General features: G+C 51.4%; 1 protein-coding gene across 4 annotated transcripts; it reads left to right on the plus strand.

The window, feature by feature from the left end:
• The first annotated feature begins 530 nt into the window (after positions 1-530).
• On the plus strand, positions 531-23,269 carry mast3a (microtubule associated serine/threonine kinase 3a). 4 transcript variants are annotated; one of them, XM_067252539.1, is made up of 27 exons: positions 531-930; positions 3,290-3,378; positions 3,914-3,986; positions 5,264-5,284; positions 6,899-6,977; positions 7,859-8,031; positions 8,142-8,217; positions 8,893-9,099; positions 10,318-10,419; positions 10,770-10,917; positions 11,032-11,087; positions 11,755-11,840; positions 12,455-12,663; positions 12,825-12,963; positions 13,828-13,960; positions 14,711-14,876; positions 14,965-15,066; positions 15,314-15,436; positions 15,882-16,003; positions 16,094-16,254; positions 16,549-16,667; positions 16,788-16,979; positions 17,589-17,809; positions 18,736-18,858; positions 19,766-19,902; positions 20,103-20,329; positions 20,664-23,269. In XM_067252539.1, exons 1-27 carry the CDS (start codon positions 836-838, stop codon positions 21,554-21,556), a joined length of 4,272 nt encoding a protein of 1,423 aa, XP_067108640.1. In that variant the 5' UTR covers positions 531-835; the 3' UTR covers positions 21,557-23,269. The 4 variants fall into 4 exon arrangements, with proteins under 4 accessions (XP_067108640.1, XP_067108642.1, XP_067108643.1 ...); XM_067252541.1 differs by having other exon boundaries at positions 20,106-20,329; XM_067252542.1 differs by lacking the exon at positions 5,264-5,284.
• The last annotated feature ends 356 nt before the right edge of the window (positions 23,270-23,625 follow it).

Genomic DNA, 23,625 nt, shown 5'->3' on the forward strand with positions numbered 1-23,625 from the left:
TCCACTGCCCCAACCAGTTCTCCAGCGCCGGGGGCAGAGAGGCAGGAGCTGAAACGATGTCTAGCTGTGATGGGAACCAGAAATTAGGCTGTGTGGTGGGGTGACGCTGTTTCAAAATGTCAACAGAACAACATTTAACTGTTCCTAGGCTGTGTTCAAGCACCCTGATTCCTATAGGAGTTCCTCGGCTGTAGGATGTTAGGTTAGGGGTTAGCCTGGGCTGTATGATGTTGGGTTAGGGTTAAGCACGGTAGACGTAGACCTATAGCTGACCCCTACAGTAGGCCTATAGCTACGTAGACCTCGTTCCTAGCAGTGGTAGTTAGTGTGAGACCTGATGTTGTACGGAAATGAATCAGTGTGCAGGCTGGACAGCTTTACCGCAGAGCAGTGGAAATTCCTGGCAGCCACACGATCACACTGAGATCGCTGTACATAATGAGCACTTAGATCCTATATGACAACTTCCCCCCTCCGTCCCTCCTCCCTCCTCCGCTCCTCCTCCTCGCTCCGCTGACAGCGCTGCGCTGTCTCCGCCGCTGGAAACTTTGTATCACTGGAAACGTTATGGCGATAAAGAGGCCAACGTCCGTTGAAAGAGGAGAAAACGTTTAGTTGTGTCAGAGGAATTAAATAATACGACAATGGCTTTAGTGGTTGTTTAGTCGACCGGAGTAGCTACCAAGGAAATGGGGCCAGTTTGTGACGATCCTGCGGGAGACAGACTGGGACGTCTCGTCGAGGACATTGTGATGGCTTTTTGACTAGCTACGTTTCCGAACATTTTAAGACTTTATCTTATCGTTCCGGATCCAAGTTTGACCCCACATCGCCCATGACAATCATGTCGGATCAGAACTACTATTGGACCGTCTTGCCTAGCTACAAAACTAGTTTTGTAACTGGGGCCATGATGAAAAGATCTAAAAGGTAACCTGATGTTCCATTAACTTTAGTCTCTGGAATGATATATGGCCAAATAGTTTAGCCAACAGCATAATGCACAATAAAGATGAAAGAATGCGAAATACTAGCTAATCTCAGATAGCCTACTATCTCTTTCTGTTCCTGTCGCAGCCACTGTGTCATTCTCTGACCCTGATGTTTCAACGGCTAGAACAACAAAGTGTTGATCATTATTGAGCTCATAGACCGGCTCTTCATTCGCGATTAAAACAAACACACGCCAGCGTTTGTTTATCATTAACATCGTTTCTCGTCTTGTGGTCACACTCATTCACTTCGCATCGCGCAGACTACATCCGGCCACTTTTTGTTTCCGACTCAGGAACGTGGCGGGGCGGACTGAGCAGTATTGTTGTGGAGATTTTGTGTTACGTCCAGCGGTGCTAAATGGACACAGTGTCCCAATGCATCTCATCTATGTAGGCCTAGTTATGAATAGAGGTTTGACTATACGCGCGACCAGCCGTTTATAAAATAGCAGTACGTTCTTGTACATGATATCCACTCCGTCACACAGTGTGGAGGGTGTGACATCACTGCTCTCCACAGCTGTTTCAGTGGCCTCTCTACCCCTGCCTGCTTTACAAAAATCTGGGCCTTTACTGGCCTCTAATCAGCCTCTCTCTACCAATGCCTGCTTTAAAGGATCTGAGCCTTTACTGGCCTCTAATCGGCAGGGGGTTAGAGGGGTTGGGGGTTACTGTCTGTGTCCTCCTGTCTCTGTTGACATGTTGGTGTCATGGTGACCCAGATCCTTCAGGGCCTGTCATCGTCTGAGCTCCTCCAAAGTTAGACATCGCTCTGATTGGACGATCCTGACTTACCAGCTCTCAACCCTAACCCTTAATGAGACAGACAGACAGACAGACATACAGAGGGACAAGGTTCAGGTTGAATACATCAAGGTTCAGATAACAACATCATCACAATGCAGGAGTTTGGACTTCCTGGGACTAGTGGTACCCTTTACCTATAGCAACAGAACCCTAAATGGTTGCTGAATGTCACTCCTTAAAACTAAACACTAAGCGCCTCCTCCCTCACATATGGATCCAGGTTGGATCCATATGTGAGGCTGGTTTTAAAGGTGACATGACATGAACACTTCACTTTAGGAGGTTATTTAACATTAATATGAGTTCCCCTAGCCTGCCTTTGGTCCCCCAGTGGCTAGAATTTTCGATCGGTGTAAACCAAGCCCTGGGTGTTCTTCTCCGCCTTTCAGAAAATGAAAGCTCAATTGCTCTGTTTGAAAATCTCCTCTTTGTTACGTCACAAGGAGGAAGGTTACCTCCCCTCTCTCTGCTTTGCCCGCCCAGATAATCTGGCCCGCCCATAAGAAACTGAGCTAGACAGTGCAAGTGTTTTTATCCTCGAGAGACATCATGGCTTGCAAACGAACGAAGCATTACATTTGCTCAGTTTGGATGTACAAAGGAAAAAAAAATATTTTTACAGTTCCTTCATCCGAGCCTCTGAAGACCCAGTGTCTTAATTTTATTTTCTCTGGAAATGCGCCTACACAACTTCTGTTGTAGGCGCATTTGTTTTGTATGTCTGCGCCAAACACTTCAGCCACGACTGTTTCCTCAACTTGAGCTAATACAAAACTGGCCTTGCTGAAATTAAATTCTGGATCAGTACTAACTCTCCTTCGTCCAGCTACTAACCTCGGACAAGTAAGTTAACTAACGCTATATCATTTTGTAGCTTTACTGTATATGGTTACCTAGCTTGCTACCCTTAGAATGTGGCTGTAACATTAGCTCTGCAGCTAACAGCTGAGTTACTGTCGCTAATGGAAAGGTATATAGCATCAAGTATGTGTGTGAATACACATGCTGTAACGTGAGTGTTGTACACTTCTTTGTTATTTGGATAACCGTTCTGCTGTTGGTGTTATGGCACGCGCGATATCCGCCTTTCCCCTCATTGAAATGACTGAGTGTGTACCTCTGCAAACCAGGGTTATCAGATGAGAATGGACAAATTCGAGGCATCTTACAGCAACAGGGCTACAGCCATTGCTATACATCCATTGTAAACATTAGCGCATGGTGCCGCCCCTCCGCTCCTCATTAGCATTTAAAGCTACAGACACCAAAACAGACTGCTAGTAGTGGCTGTAATTCTGCACCAAGGCTGAATTTCGGGAAAGAGACTTCTGATACAGTATTAGGGGACCACTAAGGCTTATATAAAAGCATCCAAAAACAGCATGTCATGTCACCTTTAACTTCCTGCTTTGTCAGGTGGCCAGTCAGGTGGTCGGTCAGGTGACCTACCATTCAGATGTCTCATCTCTCCTCTTTGTTCTCCACAGTTGCCGTAACAACAAGAGGAGAAGCCTGGCGGTTGGCACTCCCTCACCCACTCTCTCCAGACCCCTTTCTCCACTCCCTCTCACCACAGGTACCCAGTCTCCACTGTGCTCGCACGCCCCACAGACAGTAAATACAGCAGACTTGTTAGTCTGATGATAAGACTCACACACATTCACACACACACACACACACACACACTCACACACACGCACAGACAGCCCCAGATACACGCACACACACACACACACACACACTCACACACTCACAAACAAACACACAGAGACTGCCCCAGCCACATCTGACCACATGATACTGTGTTAGGAGCTGTTTCTGTAGCAGCTGACAGTCAAAGAGCTATTCTGTGGTACAGCTGCTGTAGGCCTGGTGTGTGTGTGTGTATGTCTGTGTTTGAGTATGTGTGTGTGTGTGTGTGTGTGTGTGTGTGTATGTATGTCTGTGTTTGAGTGCACAGGCAGTAAATTACTGGTGTTGCTGCAGGCCTGAAGTTGAGGTTCATTAAACAAGTTTCTTTCTATTTAAACTGCCCTCTGATTATCATGGTGTGTGTATTTTCTGTGTGTGTGTGTGCAGTAGAACTGATCCAGGGTGTGTGTGTGTTTCAGCTGGCAGCAGCCCGTCGGACAGCCCGAGAAATGTCTCCACCTCCACCTCAGCTAACTTCCAGTTTGCTCGCAGGTGAGACCCCACACCTGTCCACACACAAACCTTGCCTTCCACACACACATCTAGCTCCTCCTTGTCCTCCCCCTCCTTGTCCTCCCTCCCCTCCTCCCCCCTCCCCTCTCCTGACCAACGCTGCAGTGCAGTATTTATGCTTTCGCCCATCGGTGCCTCTCGTCCAATCGGATCACTGCATTCACATCTTGAATACACCATGACACTGCATAAACTCATATCTCATTATACAGACAGCATGACTCAGCATTGATACACTCTGAAACTACATATATACACTACCTAATTATATAGATGACACAGCATATATATTGTAAAACTACATAGATACATTACCTCACAATATAGATGACTCAGCATAGATATACAGTTGTGGCCAAAAGTATTGGCAGTGACATACAGGAGGAGGGGTACAGGGAGGAGGAGGAGGGGTACAGGAGGAGGAGGAGGAGGGGTACAGGGAGTAGGAGGAGGAGGGGTACAGGAGGAGGAAGAGGAGGGGTACAGGGAGGAAGAGGAGGAGGGGTACAGGAGGAGGAGGAGGCGGAGGAGGGGTACAGGGAGGAGGAGGAGGAAGCAGGGAGGAGGAGGAAGGGTACAGGAGGAGGAGGAGGAGGGGTACAGGGAGGAGGAGGAGGAGTACAGGAGGAGGAGGAGGGGTACAGGAGGAGGTGGAGGGGTACAAAAGGAGGAGGAGGAAGCAGGGAGGAGAAGGAGGGGTACAGGAGGAGAAGGAGGAGGGGTACAGGGAGGAGGAGGAGGGGTACAGGTGGAGGAGGAGCGGTACAGGAGGAGGAGGAAGCAAGGAGGAGGAGGGGGATGAGGGGTACAGGAAGGAGGAGGAGGGGTACAGGGAGGAGGAGGGGTACGAGGAGGAGGGGTACAGGGAGGAGGAGGAGGGGTACAGGGAGGAGGATGAGGGGTACGAGGAGGAGGAGGAGGGGTACAGGGAGGAGGAGGAGGAGGGGTATGAGGAGGAGGAGCAGGAGGGGTACAGGGAGGAGGAGGAGGGGTACAGGGAGGAGGAGGGGTACAGGGAGGAGGAAGAGGAGGGGTACAGGGAGAAGGAGGAGGGGTACAGGGAGGAGGAGGGGGATGAGGGAGGAGGAGGAGGGGGATGAGGGGGAGCCTGGCACAGAGGGTATTGGAAAACAAGCATGGTTGTGTGAGTGTGAGAGTGTGTGTGAGAGAGTGTGAGATATGAACACATACACACACCACAGACAGCAGGGCGATGTCTGTCTGTCTCACTTTCCATCTTCCTCCCCCTCCCCCAGCCACCTGGCTCGTACTGAAAGGTAAGGTCTTCTCTGTTCTCTGTCACATGACTCTATCACATGACTCTGTCACATGTCCAGTCAGGTGTAGGGATGCAACGATTATAGATTTTGATGGTAAGGTTATAGTCTGAGGAATAATCACGGTTTCACGATTATTAGGCATAAATGTATTTCACAACACTAGGGATGTATAAAATCTAGTGGTGGGCATAGATAATTTTTTAAAATCTAGATTAATATCACTGTAATCTTGGTGTTAATCTAGATTAAAACGGCTCATTTGAATTCTGCCGAAGGCATTCAGAATATGTGTGCTACGCAAATAAGGACTAAAAGTAAGTCTTTGAGAACGGGTTTCTCAAGCCAGGTGGCGCATTAGACCAGGAGCTCATCTCCTGTTTCCAAAATGCATCACAAACTGCTTGAGAAAGCTGTTCTACTATAATTGGTGATGAAAATAAATTATGTTCAATAAGATGTACTTGTGTTTATTAACTGTTTATTAGATTAGTTAGCTTGGCTGATAGAGCTGTGCTGACGGGCTTGCCTCGGTTGCCCTCAAACATCGTAGTTTGACGACGACTCTTCCCCTGCGCTACATCAATGCTTGGCCCGGCATCTTCCGCATTAGCTAAGGGATGCTTTGCGTTTAGGTGGTATTTGAGACTGGAAGAACTCCTACAGTAAACTAATTCCGCATAGCACAAGGTGCAAACAACCTTAGTCTTGTCGAGGCTTCCATTGGGAAGCTTCTACAATACATTTTCCCTGAAGCAAACCAGGCGGCTTCATAGCTGCATCCATGTTAGCACGTCACGTTTGATGTCATAATTTCATACACAAGGCATACACACAGGTTCGAAGACTCGTTCTCACCCCCTACAGTGCAATTCGGCTAGGTATACATCCGCACTAAAATATCAAGATGAAAATCATCATAGCTTGCATAGTATAGACCCAGCTCCCAACCCAACTTTGAGAATAGATTAACGGCGATATTTTTTTTATCGCCGATAAGAGTCGCAGCGCGTTAACGCGCGTTAACGCCGATAACGGCCCACCACTAATAAAATCACATGAACACTTAGATGCATTGGTAAAGCCACGTTTTCAAAACACTTCACACAGTCAGCAAAACAGAAGTGTACGTGGACCAAACTGTGAATAATTTTTCACTGCTTTTACACAAAATGCTTTTAATTACCACATTCTTCAAAATCCATGATCTCTTTTCTCATTCATACTCCACCAACTGCAAAACACAATTTATAAACACACTGTTTCCAAAACTCTTAACAACACATTCAAAATTGAATTATTGCTGTGCATTTCCACACATGCATGTCCCTTTTTTTGAGGGTGAGAACACAAACACTCGGTGTAGCTGAGCCTTTACGGTTTGAAAACCGAGACGTTTTAAATCGCGTACGTTTTACATTTCCTTCCCCCTCCAGTCATTGATGCTGCATGCTGAAAGTCTGTCATTGTTTACTGATGTTGATGTTTACTGATGTTGATGTTTATGTTGTATGTGTTGATGTTGTTCTCAATGTTGTTGTGTGTGTTGTAGATGTTTTTTGTGTTGCATGGTTAGGGTTAGTGTGTGGTAATGTTGTGTGTTGTGTGTTTCAGGGTGGATGGGAGGAGGTGGTCAGTGGCCTCTGTCCCCTCGTCTGGTTACTGCAGCAACCCCCCCAGCTCCTCAGTGTCTGTAAGCACCAAGGGTGCTCCGCTATCCAGGACACACACACACACCCTGACCAGAACACACACCCTGACCAGAACACACACCCTGACCAGAACGCACACCCTGACCAGAACACACACCCTGACCAGAACACACACCCTGACCAGAACACACACCCTGACCAGAACATACACCCTGACCAGAACACACACCCTGACCAGAACACACACGCACCTTGAACAGAACACACACACACGCCCTGACCAGAACACACACACAAAAACCCTGACCAGAACACACAGCATCTAACACAGAGCTGACTGGCTGGTTGATTGGCTGACTGGCTGGTTGATTGGCTGACTGACTGGTTGACTGTCAGTTAGTCAGACTTTAATCCCCACTTCTCTTAGCTTGCTTTATGGAACAAGCCCCTGCTGTTACAAGTTTAATATTAACCAAGACCAGTGGCCTGTTAGTCTCACACTATATCTCTCTCCCGTCCCCTCCCGTCCCCTCCCGTCCCTTCCCGTCCCCTCCCGTCCCGTCGCCTCCCGTCCCGTCCCCTCCCTTCCCGTCCCGTCCCCTCCCTTCCCGTCCCGTCCCCTCCCATCCCGTCCCTTCCCGTCCCCTCCCGTCCCTTCCCGTCCCCTCCCGTCCCCTCCCGTCCCCTCCCGTCCCTTCCCGTCCCCTCCCGTCCCCTCCCGTCCCTTCCCGTCCCCTCCCGTCCCGTCCCCTCCCTTCCCGTCCCCTCCCGTCCCTTCCCCTCCCGTCCCCTCTCGTCCCTTCCCGTCCCCTCCCGTCCCTTCCCGTCCCCTCCCGTCCCCTCCCGTCCCCTCCCTTCCCATCCCGTCCCCTCCCGTCCCCTCCCTTCCCGTCCCCTCCCGTCCCCTCCTCCTCTTCTCTAGTCCTCTTCCTCCTCCCAGGAGCTTCTTCACCAGCTTCCCCACCAGCCAACGGTGGACGACCTCCACTTCCTGTTCAAGCACTTCCGCAGCTCTGAGAGTGTAGCTGATGACGAGTCCTCGGCCCCGCCCCCCACCTCAGCCCCGCCCCCCAGACTGCGCTCTCGCAGCCTCAGGTAACTTTATTATACAGGACAATCAAGAATACTAACTGTATAATAAAAGAAGATTCAGTACAATGACTTTATTATCCAGGACAGTAACTTAAGCTCTGTGTGTTTCTCAGTCCCGGGCGCTCGTGTGGCTCATTTGATAACGAGATTGTCATGATGAACCACGTATACAAGGAGCGCTTCCCCAAGGTGTGTACTTCCTGTCTCTCCACATGTCCTTGCTGTCTCTCCACATCTCCTTCCTGCCTCTCCACATCTCCTTCCTGCCTCTCCACATCTCCTTCTTGTCTCTCCACATCTCCTTCCTGCCTCTCCACATCTCCTTCCTGCCTCTCCACATCTCCTTCCTGTCTCTCCACATCTCCTTCCTGTCTCTCCACATGTCCTTCCTGTCTCTCCACATCTCCTTCTTGTCTCTCCACGTCCTTCTTGTCTCTCCATATCTCCTTCCTGCCTCTCCATATTTCCTTCCTGTCTCTCCACATCTCCTTCCTGCCTCTCCATATCTCCTTCCTGCCTCTCCATATCTCCTTCCTGTCTCTCCACATCTCCTTCCTGCCTCTCCATATCTCCTTCCTGCCTCTCCATATCTCCTTCCTGTCTCTCCACATCTCCTTCCTGTCTCTCCACATCTCCTTCCTGCCTCTCCATATCTCCTTTCTGCCTCTCCATATCTCCTTCCTGTCTCTCCACATCTCCTTCCTGTATCTCCACATCTCCTTCCTGTCTCTCCACATCTCCTTCCTGCCTCTCCACATGTCCTTCCGTTCCCCTGTGGCCAGCTGTAAGGCCAGCCCGCAGCCTCTCAGGTCAATAAAGTTGTGTGTCAGGCCAGCCTGTCAGGTTAATAAAGTTATGTCTCAGGCCACGGCGCAGATGGAGGTTCGTCTGCGGGCGGTGCTGGAGGAGAGCTCACGGGAGGTGCTGCCGCTAGCAGACGGCGTGCTGGGTTTCATCCAACACCAGCTGGTGGAGCTGGTCAGAGACTGCCTGGACACGGCCCATGGAGGCCTCATCTCCTCCAGGTACTTCCTGGAGCTGCAGGAGAAGCTGGACAAGCTGCTGCACGAGGTAGGACACCCCTTAACAACTGTCATCCTCATCAACATGATCATAATAACAAGCAAATAGTAAACATGTCATCCAACCATCTCCACCTGTTTCTCTGTAGAGAGATGCTCTAGATACATCTCCACCCTCCACTTCAGCACTGCAGACAGCAGACTGGCTTCTGTTACCTGTGGAGATCCATAGGCTATCTTAGTGTCTGGATAGTCTTGAGTTGTCTATGAGTAGTCTGGTTGCATGCTACTCACAGACTCTTAACAATATGAGACTCAAGGCCAACACAATAAATATCTTCTGAAACTGATGGAGAAAAGATTCTGTTTTTGTATGATTCCCTGCACATCATCAGGGCAGGAGGTTGTGTTTTCATGACTGGAACACCGGAACATTTACATTAAGTCATTTAGCAGACGCTCTTATCCAGTGCGACTTACAGTTAGTACAGGGACTTTCCCTAGAGGAAAGTAGGGTGAAGTGCCTTGCCCAAGGACACAACATCATTTGACACGGCCGGGAATTGAACTGGCAACCTTCAAATGACTAGCCCAATTCCCAACTGCTCAGCCGCCTTACTCCCTTTTACACTGGAACACTGGAACACTGCACTGGGGCACTGGAACACTGGAACACTGCACTGGGGCACTGGAACACTGCACTGGGGCACTGGAACACTGGAACACTGCACTGGGGCACTGGAACACTGGAACACTGCACTGGGGCACTGGAACACTGGTCCCCTGCTGTGTTGTCAGCCTGTCCTGCATGTCAGGAAAATTATCCAGCAGGATCCCTTACATAATGATCTGTTACCCTAATGGTTAGGGTAACAGGTCCTTGTATACAGTTTGGGTTAGGGCCTAACCCAAACCGTCCCATAGGAGAGATGCCGAGGCCATGTTCTCTCTGATAAATGTAGACTACCCTTCTATAGACCACCATCATCTCTACTCTTTCTCTTGTTTGCATTGTGTCTGGTAAATACAGACTGTTCCTCAACTCTGACCACCGAAACACTGGTAGAATTCTGCACTTCTGATCCTTAATCTGCTGCTGTCGTTTCTACATGCACTGTTTGTGTCTTTGGACAAATTAATGAAATGTGAACGTAGTCCAGATGAGCTAATGTCCTGGCCCCTCACCTTCTGGCCCCTCCCCTTCTGGCCCCTCACCTTCTGGCCCCTCCCCTTCTGGCCCCTCCCCTTTTGGCCCCTCTCCCGCCAGGCGTACGAGCGCTCGGACAGCGAGGAGGTGAGCGTCATCATCAAGCTGGTGAAGAGGATCCTCATCATCATCTCCAGACCTGCACGCCTGCTCGAGTGTCTGGTGAGGTTAAGCCCTGTTATTGGCTGAAAGACTGATGACCCACAAGGGCCACAACTGAGTTGTGTTACCTGCTTTAGATATTATAGATACAGGAAGTGAACAGGACTTCTGTAATAAGTACTTAGTTGATCACAGATTCTGGGAGGTTTTGACATTTCCATATGTAAGCAAATGTATAAATTGGTTAATATCACTCCTCAGTATAAATACCTACCTACATACCCGTAGACCACCTGTAGACCACCCGCAGACCACCTGTAGACCACCCGTACACCACCTGTAGACCACCTGTAGACCACCTGTAGACCACCTGTAGACCACCTGTAGACCAGTTCTCTGCTCCTCTGCAGGAGTTTGACCCTGAGGAGTTCTATCAGCGTCTGGAGGCGGCAGAGGGCCAGGCCAGGGAGGGCCATGGCAGGGAGGGCCAGGGCATCAAGGCTGACATCCCTCGCTACATCATCAGCCAGCTGGGCCTGACCCGAGATCCCCTGGAAGGTGACCGAACCTAATCCTCACTAACATCCTCCTTTCCTCATTCACCTCCTCACTAACCTCCTCTTCTCCCCTCCTCATCCTCTCCTCCTCTCTGACCTCCTGCTCTCTCAACAGAGGTGGTCCACCTGGAACACAGCAACTCCAGCCACGCCCCCAACACCAGCACAGAGGTACGCTACTACAGACACCAGACACAGCTCCAGACACTGCTCCAGACACTACAGACACGACACTACAGACACCAGACACAGCTCCAGACACTACAGACACAGCTCCAGACACTACAGACACAGCTCCAGACACTGCTCCAGACACTACAGACACGACACTACAAACACCAGACACTGCTCCAGACACGACACTACAGACACCAGACACAGCTCCAGACACTCCAGACACAGCTCCAGACACTGCTCCAGACACTACAGACACGACACTACAGACACCAGACAGCTCCAGACACTACAGACACAGCTCCAGACACTACAGACACTGCTCCAGACACTACAGACATCAGACACTGCTCCAGACACTACAGACACCAGACACAGCTCCAGACACTACAGACACAGCTCCAGACACTACAGACATCAGACACAGCTATAGACACTACAGACACCAGACACAGCTCCAGACACTACAGACATCAGACACAGCTACAGACACTACAGACACCAGGCACAGTTACAGACATAACATACACGGCTACAGACACTACAGACACAGCTACAGACACTACAGACACCAGACACAGCTACAGACACTACAGATGTCAGCTTGTGTTAGAGCCGACAGGTGGTTCTGGGTTGATCTGTTTGTGTGTGTGTTGATACGCAGGGCCGGGCTGTCTGCACCCCCCCTCGTAGGAAGCCTGTGGAGAGCGACTTTGACACCATCAAACTGATCAGCAATGGAGCCTATGGGTGAGTGTGTGTCTGTGTGAGTGTGTTCTGGGTTTGAGTGTGTGTGTTTGTTCCTGTTACTTTTGCTCCTAGTAATCAAACTAGGATTACTAGTTCCTTTGAACAAAATGGTGACGTATGAATGGCTTTTCGAGGAACTCTGTTTTATCACAGAGAGGGTATGTGTATGATAGTTAGCTCTTAGTTTAGTTTAGTTACAAAACCATGAACCTCCCTCCCCTACCCTCCCTCCCTCCCTCCCCCTCCACTCCCCCCCTCCTTCCCCTCCCCTCCCCTCCCCTCCCTCCTCCTCCTACATCCCCCTTCCCTCCATCCTCCTCCATCCCCTTCCACTCCCCCCCTCCCTCCTCCTCCGCTCCCCCCTCCACTCCACTCCCATCCCTCCCTCCCCCCCTCCACTCCCCTCCCCTCCCCCCCTCCACTCCCCTCCCTCCCCCTCCACTCCCCTCCCTCCCCCTCCCCCCCTCCCCTCCCTCCCCCTCCCCTCCCTCCCCCTCCACTCCCCTCCCTCCCCCTCCCCTCCCTCCCCCTCCCCTCCCCTCCCTCCCCCTCCACTCCCCTCCCTCCCCCTCCCCTCCCTCCCCCTCCACTCCCCTCATCCCTCCTCCCTGCAGGGCTGTGTTTCTGGTCAGACACAGAGAGACGCGTCAGCGATTTGCTATGAAGAAGATCAACCGTCAGAACCTACTGCTGAGGAACCAGATCCAGCAGGCCTTCGTGGAGAGGGACATCCTCACCTTTGCTGAGAACCCCTTCGTGGTCTCCATGTTCTGCTCCTTCGAGACACGCAGGCACCTCTGCATGGTCATGGAGTACGTGGAAGGTAAGCGGCTGTGTATGTGTGTGGAGTTGTATTTAACCCTGAACCCCCCTACTCTAACCCTGACCCCCCCAACTCTAACCCTGACCCCCCCAACTCTAACCCTGACCCCCCCAACTCTAACCTTGACCCCCCCAACTCTAACCTTGACCCTTGCCACCCAGGGGGAGACTGTGCCACCCTGCTGAAGAACATGGGTCCCCTCCCAGTGGACATGACCCGGATGTACTTCGCTGAGACGGTGCTGGCGCTGGAGTACCTCCACAACTACGGCATCGTGCACCGAGACCTCAAACCTGACAAGTACACACACACACACATACACACACACACACACACACTCGCGCGCTCAAACACACACACACTCAAACACACACACACTCAAACACACACGCGCTCAAACACACACACACTCAAACACACACACGCTCAAACACACACACACTCACACACGTTAATGTCTGCTTCAAAAGGTTCCGTGGCCAGCTAGATATCACAATGACTGAGTTGACATGACCATGAGAAATTGTCGGTTTATGCCAATAATACAATTACTCCGTTTACATGTGTAATTAGTTATGCGATTACTCAATAAACGCGTCTATATGATTCTTTTTATTAATCGTTGTATGCTGCACTGACAAAACTTGCACCATCATCCTTCAGCAACAAAGTGTCGCCGTGTCTTCCTGTATCGGCCCTACTGCTATATGTTTCATTCAATCAACACATTGAATCCTACTAGGCTAGCTAGCTACAAACTTCTGATCGGCGTCTAGCTGGCTACTTGTTACTGAGGGAGTCAGGTGGCCGTGTAAATGACGTTGTGTCCTTGGGCAAGGCACTTCACCCTACTTGCCTCGGGCGGAATGTCCCTGTACTTACTGTAAGTCGCTCTGGATAAGAGCGTCTGCTAAAAAGTAACAACTTTGTTGCACGAGCATGCTAGCGCCACAAACACACGTTAAACACAGTTATCCTTTCTCCGTGTTAACAACTAGTTATTTTGCTCAATGTCTATGATATGACAACAAAAAGGACTAAATACTCATCATGGCTCACTGTCTGTCTGCCTGTCTGTGTGTGTGTGTGTGTCTGTGTGTGTGCCTGTGTGTGCTTGTGTCTGTCTGTTTGTGTGTGTGTGTGTCTGTGTGTGTGTGTCTGCAGCCTGCTGATCACCTCCATGGGGCACATCAAGCTGACAGACTTCGGCCTGTCTAAGATGGGCCTGATGAACATGACCACCAACCTGTACGAGGGACACATCGCCAAGGACACCCGCGAGTTCCTCGACAAACAGGTCTCTCTCTCTCTCTCCCCCCTTCTCTCTCTCTCTCTTAGGGTTACAGTGTGGTTACAGTGTGCTGGGTAAGGGTTACAGTGTGGTTACAGTGTGCTGGGTTAGGGTTACAGTGTGGTTACAGTGTGGTTACAGTGTGCTGGGTTAGGGTTACAGTGTGGTTACAGAGTGCTGGGTTAGGGTTACAGTGTGGTTACAGTGTGCTGGGTAAGGGTTACAGTGTGGTTACAGTGTGCTGGGTTAGGGTTACAGTGTGGTTACAGTGTGGTTACAGTGTGCTGGGTTAGGGTTACAGTGTGGTTACAGTGTGGTTATAGTGTGCTGGGTTAGGGTTACAGTGTGGTTACAGTGTGCTGGGTTAGGGTTACAGTGTGGTTACAGTGTGGTTACAGTGTGGTTACAGTGTACTGGGTTAGGGTTACAGTGTGGTTACAGTGTGCTGGGTTAGGGTTACAGTGTGGTTACAGTGTGGTTACAGTGTGCTGGGTTAGGGTTACAGTGTGGTTACAGTGTGGTTACAGTGTGGTTACAGTGTGCTGGGTTAGGGTTACAGTGTGGTTACAGTGTGCTGGGTTAGGGTTACAGTGTGGTTACAGAGTGCTGGGTTAGGGTTACAGTGTGGTTACAGAGTGCTGGGTTAGGGTTACAGTGTGGTTACAGTGTGCTGGGTTAGGGTTACAGTGTGGTTACAGTGTGGTTACAGTGTGCTGGGTTAGGGTTACAGTGTGGTTACAGTGTGCTGTGCTCCAGGTGTGTGGGACCCCAGAGTACATCGCCCCAGAGGTGATCCTGCGGCAGGGCTATGGGAAACCGGTGGACTGGTGGTCCATGGGGGTGATCCTGTATGAGTTCCTGGTGGGCTGCGTACCCTTCTTTGGAGACACGCCTGAAGAGCTGTTTGGACAAGTCGTCAACGGTAACCTCTCTCTCTCTGCTACAGCTCTGTTGTCAAGGTAATGTCTTGGTGTTGGTGTGGTAACGAGTTGCTATGGTGTGTGTTCTAGATGACATCATCTGGCCAGATGGGGATGATGCGTTACCGGGCAACGCCCAGGACCTCATCACCAGGCTGCTGAAGCAGTGTCCTCTAGAGCGCCTCGGCACCGGTGGGTGACTGTTTACCTGACTGACTGTTCACCTGTCTGACTGTTAACCTGGCTGTTCACCTGACTGACTGTTCACCTGGCTGTTCACCTGACTGACTGTTCACCTGACTGATTGCTCACCTGACTGACTGCTCACCTGGCTGACTGCTTACTTAGATGACTAACTGATTGACTTGCTGACTGACTGACTGACTGACAGACTGGCTGGCGGTGATGGTGTGACAGTGATGGTGTGTGTGTGCTGCAGGAGGGACGGGGGAGGTGAAGGCTCATGTGTTCTTCCTGGGGCTGGACTGGACCGGCCTGCTCAGACAGAAGGCTGAGTTTGTCCCTCAGCTGGAAACAGAGGACGACACCAGCTACTTTGACAGTAGGAGGCGCTCTCACACACACACACACACATGAACAGCTCTCACACACACACACACATGAACATCTCTCACACACACCCACACATGAACAGCTCTCACACACACACACACACACATGAACAGCTCTCACACACACACACACACACACACACATGAACAGCTCTCACACACACACACACACACACATGAACAGCTCTCTCACACACACACACACACGAACAGCTCTCACACACACACACACACACACAAACAGCTCTCACACACACACACACACACACACACATGAACAGCTCTCACACTCACATGAACAGCTCTCACACACACACACACACACAAGATAATCAGGTTTCAGACTGTCATGAATTTGGTTTGAAGAGAAGTCACGAGTTGATAAAAGTTTAAATAGTTTGTTAACAAAGCAGTGTGTGTGTTGCGTGTGCTCAGCGCGGTCGGAGCGGTACTGTCACCTGGGTTCTGAAGAGGATGACGAGGAGACCAACGATGAAGAGCCGTGTTCCCAGAGAGAGCTGCGGCAGTTTTCCAGCGTGGCCCATCGCTTCAGCAAGGTCACGCCCTACACATGACCTCTGCATAACCTAGACCTCCATATGACCTTGGTCTAAACCCTGACCTTTTTGACACACCCCCTCCCCCAGGTGTACAGTAGCACAGAGTACCTGTCCACATCCACTCCGTCCAATCACAGCCTGTCGTCTTCGGATCGCAGCCACAGCGAGGAGAAGGAGGAACAGGGGGGCGGTGTCTCTCCTGGAGAGGGACACAAGCACAGCACCAGGACGGACGGACCCAGGGGAAGGTGAGGAGGAGGGGGAGGGGGGGGAGGAGGAGAGAGGAGGGGAGAGGAGAGGAGGAGGGGGAGAGGGTAAGGAGGAGAGGAGAGGAGGGGGGGAGAGGAGGAGGGGAGGGGAGAGGAGAGGAGGGGGAGAGGAGAGGGGGAGAGGAGGATGGGGAGGGGGAGAGGATGAGGGGAAGAGGAGAGAGGGGAGAGGAGAGGAGGAGGGGGTGAGGAGAGGAATAGGAAGGGACAGGGGAGAAGATGAGAAGGGGGGAGAATAGAAAGGCATCGTATTAACCCCCCTGCCCCCCCCAGCCTGCGCCCCAGAGCCTCCTCCAGTGCCTCCTCCGAGCGCTCCTCCAGCCCCCTGCTGATGAACAGCACCCAGAGCCTGGACACCATGCCTCGCTTCTCCTTCTCTACAGAGGACGACGGTGAGACACACACACATGTATACACACACACATGTATACACACACACACACACACATGTACATACACACACACACAAATGTATACACACACATACCAGTGTGTAACTCCCCTCTCCTCAGACTGTGTGGTGTCAAACCTACGTCGGATCCGTCTCCGTAGCAACAGCACTGGAACGCGGCCGTCCTATAGGAGAGGAGCGTCCAGACGCATCACCCACCAGCTGGATGCGCCAGAGAAGCCCCGCCCCCCTGCCAGCTGCAAGGTCCCCAAGTCCGCCTCCGTCTCCAGCCTCTCTCTCGTCATCACCCCGGGTAACTAGCTCCTCCCCTTCTCTCTCTTCATCACCCCGGGTAACTAGCTCCTCCCCTTCTCTCTCTTCATCACCCCGGGTAACTAGCTCCTCCCCCTCTCTCTTCATCACCCCGGGTAACTAGCTCCTCCCCTTCTCTCTCTTCATCACCCCGGGTAACTAGCTCCTCCCCCTCTCTCTCGTCATCACCCCGGGTAACTAGCTCCTCCCCTTCTCTCTCTTCATCACCCCGGGTAACTAGCTCCTCCCCCTCTCTCTTCATCACCCCCAGTAACTAGCTCTTCCCCTTCTCTCTCGTCATCACCCCGGGTAACTAGCTCCTCCCCTTCTCTCTCTTCATCACCCCGGGTAACTAGCTCCTCCCCCTCTCTCTCGTTATCACCCCGGGTAACTAGCTCCTCCCCCTCTCTCTCTTCATCACCCCCAGTAACTAGCTCTTCCCCTTCTCTCTCGTCATCACCCCGGGTAACTAGTTCCTCCCCCTCTCTCTCATCATCACCCTGGGTAACTAGCTCCTCCCCCTCTCTCTCGTCATCACCCTGGGTAACTAGCTCCTCCCCCTCTCTCTCGTCATCACCCTGGGTAACTTGGTCCCTAACCCTCTCCCCAGACGACCCTGCCGGCCCCCCCACCAGCCCCAAGTCCTCCCTGTCACTGTCGTCCAACCCATCGTCCCGGGACTCGTCCCCCAGCAGGGAGCTGGCGCTGGGCTGCAGCCTGCGCCCCCCCCTGGTCATCCTCAGCCAGGGCAGGAGGTTCGGCTTCGCCTTGCGAGCCATCAGAGTCTACATGGGAGACAGTGACATCTACACCGTTCATCACATGGTCTGGGTGAGTAGGTCACATGGTCTGGGTGAGTAGGTCACATGGTGTGGGTGAGTAGGTCACATGGTGTGGGTGAGTAGGTCACATGGTCTGGGTGAGTAGGTCACATGGTGTGGGTGAATAGGTCACATGGTGTGGGTGAATAGGTCACATGGTGTGGGTGAATAGGTCACATGGTGTGGGTGAGTAGTTCACATGGTCTGGGTGAGTAGTTCACATGGTGTGGGTGAGTAGGTCACATGGTCTGGGTGCGTAGGTCACATGGTGTGGGTGAGTAGGTCACATGGTGTGGGTGAGTAGGTCACATGGTCTGGGTGAGTAGTTCACATGGTGTGGGTGAGTAGGTCACATGGTCTGGGTGCGTAGGTCACATGGTGTGGGTGAGTAGGTCACATGGTGTGGGTGAGTAGGTCACATGGTGATTTCGCAAGCATCTTGCGAAAAAATTTTGACCAGCTGCCGAAACGATCGCTGCAGATCGCAGGCAGTGTGGCCGGTCCCATTTGATAACATGGGTTAGGGTTAGAGCCGGTCCCATTTGATAACATGGGTTAGGGTTAGAGCCGGTCCCATTTGATAACATGGGTTACGGTTAGAGCCGGTCCCATTTGATAACATGGGTTAGGGTTAGAGCCGGTCCCATTTGATAACATGGGTTAGGGTTAGAGCCGGTCCCATTTGATAACATGGGTGCCGAAAGAAAAAAGGCAGCGCTTCCAGGTGCTTCGCAGCAAATCACAGCTGATCGCAGCCAGTCTGTCCCAGGCATAACACACTTCGGTCGTGGATAGTAAGTTCAGAATTTAAGCCAAGTCACTCATTTAGTGGCAACTTGAGTGAAGGATGTTTGTACTTTTGCCATCTCTGACTATATGTGTGTTGCTTTAGATAAAGGCATCTGCAAAATGACAAACCGTGGTGTGTGTGTGCAGTGTGTGGAGGATGGCAGCCCAGCCCAGGAGGCGGGGCTGAGAGCCGGTGACCTCATCACCCAGGTGAACGGGGAGTCTGTCCAGGGGCTGGTGCACACCGAGGTGGTGGAGCTGCTGCTGAAGGTACGTACCATGGCAACTGCTGCTGTTGTTGACCTACAGAGAGGTACCATGGCAACTGCTGCTGTTGTTGACCTGTAGAGCGGTACCATGGCAACTGTTATATTATTGTACAAGCTAACTGTTGTTGTTGTTGACATGGAGCCTATTTCATAAAGCGAGTTTACCGAATAACCCAGGTTTATGTCAGGAAAAGTAACTAAGATAAGCTTGTCTTTATCGGTAAATTTCCTTTATGAAACAGGCCTATCCATAGCGCTAAAGGCCGATATATGCTTCTGCGTTTTTCGAAAAACGGACACATGGGAACGCCCTCGTCTCCGTGGAACGCCCTCTACGAGCTCTCCGTCTCCGTCAACCCTCGGAGAGCCCCGGAGAGCTCGACGTGCACCTCCTTAATTTTCTAACTATCCGTCGTAATTTCGGAGAGCTACGGAGACCCCCTTGGCTGTGATTGGTCAGTATTAAGAATCGCTTGCGTCAGGGGCGAGGGCGGGGTTGCCGTGATAAACAGGACGAACAGAATCCTTTGACCGCCATAGCTGTAAGTTTTCACAATTCATATTTCAGCTAAACAGTACATGTAAATCAGCATCTGAATTAAAATGTGACGAGAAATGGTCAGTGTAGTTGTTGAAAATGTGCTTATTTTATTGATGAAACGGCTAATTTGTAAATTTGCTCCGACTTCTCGATAACCTAGGTAAATAAACACTCCACGACGACTTACAAAAAACCGTTGCGCCACCTACTCTTCTGGCGGTGAATTGTTTTCAGCACCCACAGCCTACGGAGAACCATAAACAAAGTCTATCCGTCCGTATCCGTGCGTATCCGTGCGCCCGCCCATCCGTAAATGGAGACGCAGAAGTATATTTCGGCCTTAACTGTTGCTGTTGTTGCTCTTCAGAGTGGTACCAAGGTGACACTGCAAACCACAGCTCTAGAGAACACCTCTATCAAGATTGGTCCCGCACGCAAGTCCAGCTACAAGGCCAAGATGGCTCGACGCAGCAAGAAGAGCCGCAAGAAGGACGGACAGGACAGGTAGAGGTGGGGTTAGGGTTACAGGGTGGGAGGGGTCAGGGTCAGTAGGGGGAGGAGTCAGGGTCAGTAGGGGGAGGAGTCAGGGTCAGCAGGGGAAGGAATCAGGGTCAGTAGGGGGAGGAGTCAGGTCAGTAGGGGGAGTGGCTTCACCACAGAATGACCCGTCTCCAGATGTTGAATCCTCTGCTCCATCTTCCCAGTAGGAGACGCAGTATCTGGAAGAAGCTGTCCAAACAGACCTCTCCTGCTCCTCCTCCTGCTGCTCCTCCTGCTGCTCCTGCTCCTCCCATGCACAGTAGCAGGAGCTTCTCCTCAGGCTTCCAACCGTCCGTGTCCTCCAGCGACAGCCTGTCTGGCTCCCCCACCCAGAGCCTGTCCCCTGGGCCGTCCACACCCTGCTGCTCCCCCGCGCCCGACCACTCTGGAGGTGAGGCCTCCAGCACACCAGCACCGCTTCCACAGTCTAGAAGACCTTATCACCCTTAATGAAACGAGAGGGAGGGAGAGAAAGAGAAGGAGGGAGAGAGAAGAAGGGGGAGGGGGAGAAGGAGGGGGGAGAAGGAGGGAGAGAGAGAAAGAGGAGGGAGTTGAACGGAGAGAGAGAAGGAAGGAGAGAGGGAAGGAGGGAGAAAGGAGAGAGAGAGAGAGAGAGAGAGAGAGAGAGAGAGAGAGAGAGAGAAAGAGAGGGAGAAAGAGAGGGAGAAAGAGAGGAGAGATAGAGCCCTTCAGAATAATCTGTCCTCTGTTGTTTCTGTTTGCAGACTCAAACTCCCCCCAGAGCTCCTCCCCCATTTCCAGCTCCCCCAACTCGCCCGCCCCCCAGCCCCGCCCCAGCTCGCTCCATGTGATGGGTCGCTACAGCAAGGGGGGGCGCTGCAAGTCCACCAGCAGCATCCCCCCCTCTCCTCTGGCTTGTATCCCTCCTCCCCAGCCCCTCTCCCCCCAGTGCTCCCCCTCCACCCTCCCGGGGCTCTCCAAGGGCCTCCTCCACGGGAAGTCCCCCCCCACCCTGGTGCGCCATGCGGCCCGGCCCCGCAGCGCCGAGCCCCCCCGCTCCCCCCTCCTCAAAAGGGTCCAGTCCGCCGAGAAGCTGTCGGGGGGTTACCACGGCGACAAGAAGGCATACGCCACGCGGCACCACACCATGGAGGTGCCTCTGTCTGAGGGGGAGGGGCTGGAGGAGGAGGACGGGGAGGGGGAGGACGGGGCCATGGGGTTCATGTGTGTGGGGGAGCACGGTCACCCGGGGCGGTTCCACCTGGGGGGGCCGAGAGGCATGCGGGAGGGGGGCGGGCCCGGAGAAGTGTTGGTCATGAGGAGGCGGGCCCTCACGGAGAGGAGGGACTCCTTTAAGAAGCAGGAAGCTGTGCAGGAGGCCAGCTTTGACAACCAGGAGGCCCAGAGTCCCACCCTGCTCTCCACCCTGCCCCAGAGTCCCACCCTGCTCTCCACCCTGCCCCAGAGTCCCACCCTGCTCTCCACCCTGCCCCAGAGTCCCACCCTGCCCACCCAACAGCGTCAGAGTCCCAGGCAGCAACGCTACAAGGCCTCCTGGATCAACCAAGCCCAGTCCGAGTCTGGCCCGGAGCTGTCAGGGAGAGGAGTGCAGGGCTTGTCCCAGAAACCCTGGCCCCGAGGGAAGGACCCCCTCTAGAGGTGGAGGGCAGGAGGTGCAGAAGATATCAGATTGTGGTTCCTCTCTCTAAGCTCCATGGTCCTGCATATCTGGACATCCTAACATTACCAATCCCAGACCATGACTAGGGTTAGGGTTAGGTAACTCGAGGCTGTCAAGAAGGACTATGTGACAGTTGGCCTGTTGTGAGTCCTGTTATCCATCCCACTGTACCTACCACACTGTAGAAAAGAAACGGCCTGTGCCAAAGTGAGTTATTTTCCTGCTCCTGTGTTTGCTTTGGTTTGAGGGTCATAACATGCACACCTGGATCTAATGGATTTTGTAAGTATCCTTTTTTATGAAGCAACCTATTTATGATGTTTTATGCTTTTTAGGGTTTATTTTCTGGGGCCCTGAAAATGCAGCCATATTTCTTTGACCGTTGTTGTGAAATTGCACAAACCATCCTGTAGTACTAATAGGAATATTACAAGTTGAAAACAAACTATTATAATTATGAAATGAAAGAACAATGATTCATTGTGGTCAAAGAAGAAAACAATTATTGATTTTTATTTGGTTTTATTTTTATTTGGTTTTATTTTCTTCAAAGATGTGGTTCCCTTCCTGAGATGTTGTTAATGTAAATAGTGCAAACCTGCTCTATGCCTTTCACTAAATAGCAACATAGCTAGCAAGCCAACATCACTGTCTTCTGGGGAACCAGGGATTACAAGTTCAAAGGTTAAAGGTTGTAAATCCAATTTTCTGCTCTAGTTAACCAGCCCCTTGTGCCACTGCATGAAGTTGTCATAGCAACTACTTTAACAGGTACAGCCATGTAGGACGCAGATGCTAGGGGCTGTAAATCATCTACTGCTGACGTCATCAACCTGGGAGTCTGTTGATGTCATCAAACAGGGACAATCCCAGGACAGACGTCTCTACTCATCCTACCATCATATTTCGTACGCCAGACTAAGTCCTTTCTGGAGGCAGTGGTACAATAGCAGACCATCAGGAACATGACTGCCAGTTCAATGTGCAGTTATGTGACAAAGTAATTTGTCCTAAATAGATTGCATTTTAAGCATACAACCTGCTAACAGTCCAGTAGAGCGAGCAAGCACCTGGCGTCTGGACCAGGAGACTTCCTCTAGTGTCTGTTGACTTTCACTGCTGAGGCATACTGAGGGAGAAGACTGGGGTTCTTTAGCTCACAGATGTGTGATATGAATGAATGAGTTAGGGAAGGACGTGACTGTTGAATAATGTGCCAGGTTAGGGGACGTGACGTTGAATAATTGTAATGTTGAGTTGTGCGGCATTCTACCTGTGGTCCACTTGGTAATTTGGACACATGTTTTGTGTTAGGGGGATGTGGGAAGTGGGCCCCAGTGCGTGGGGTTCTGAGTGAGTGCATGCTGCAGTCATCCTCCCCTACAGATGAGCTTTAGTCATCAGCCTCACATGTTTTAGTCCAGTGGAACCGAACATCATCAGACTCACAGAACTCAATGATGGAGAGAATTCTGCACTGAGGTTTTGTCTGTTCTGATTCCATCAGTGTCGCCAGTCACTTCCCAGAGTGTTTTCTGCTAACTGGTTGCCCCTAGCGACCTGTACATCCTTCAGTCTGCCCTATTCAGCAGCAGACCTGTTTGAAAACGGACATGACATTGTTTGTATTGTCTAACAATGTTTTCTATTGTTTAACATTGTTTGAATAAAGGAACGGCAGGCGACTAATACTGTGGACAGATTCATTTCTGCTACAAGCACTTATTAGTGCTTATTGGTGTTTATTAGTGCTTATTGGCGCTTATTAGCGCTTATTGGTGCTTATTAGTGTGCTTGCTATCAGCAAGGCATGTGTTCCCTCACATATATGTTTGCAAATTATTATATAAATACATCTCCACTATACAGGTAGGGTTAGTATACATCTCCACTATACAGATAGGGTTAGTATACATCTCCACTATATAGGTAGGGTTAGTATACATCTCCACTATACAGGTAGGGTTAGTATACATCTCCACTATACAGGTGGGTTTAGTATACATCTCCACTATACAGGTTGGGTTAGTATACATCTCCACTAT

The sequence above is a fragment of the Osmerus mordax genome, chromosome 16 (assembly GCF_038355195.1).
Source record: "Osmerus mordax isolate fOsmMor3 chromosome 16, fOsmMor3.pri, whole genome shotgun sequence".
NCBI classification, from domain to species: domain Eukaryota; kingdom Metazoa; phylum Chordata; class Actinopteri; order Osmeriformes; family Osmeridae; genus Osmerus; species Osmerus mordax.

Coding starts and splice junctions, on each gene's coding strand:
- mast3a (XM_067252539.1), top strand. CDS start 836: ATGACAATCATGTCGGATCAGAACTACTATTGGACCGTCTTGCCTAGC. Junction 14,877..14,964: donor GTTTGGACAAGTCGTCAACG/GTAACCTCTCTC, acceptor TGTGTGTTCTAG/ATGACATCATCTGGCCAGAT. Junction 19,903..20,102: donor AAGAAGGACGGACAGGACAG/GTAGAGGTGGGG, acceptor CCATCTTCCCAG/TAGGAGACGCAGTATCTGGA.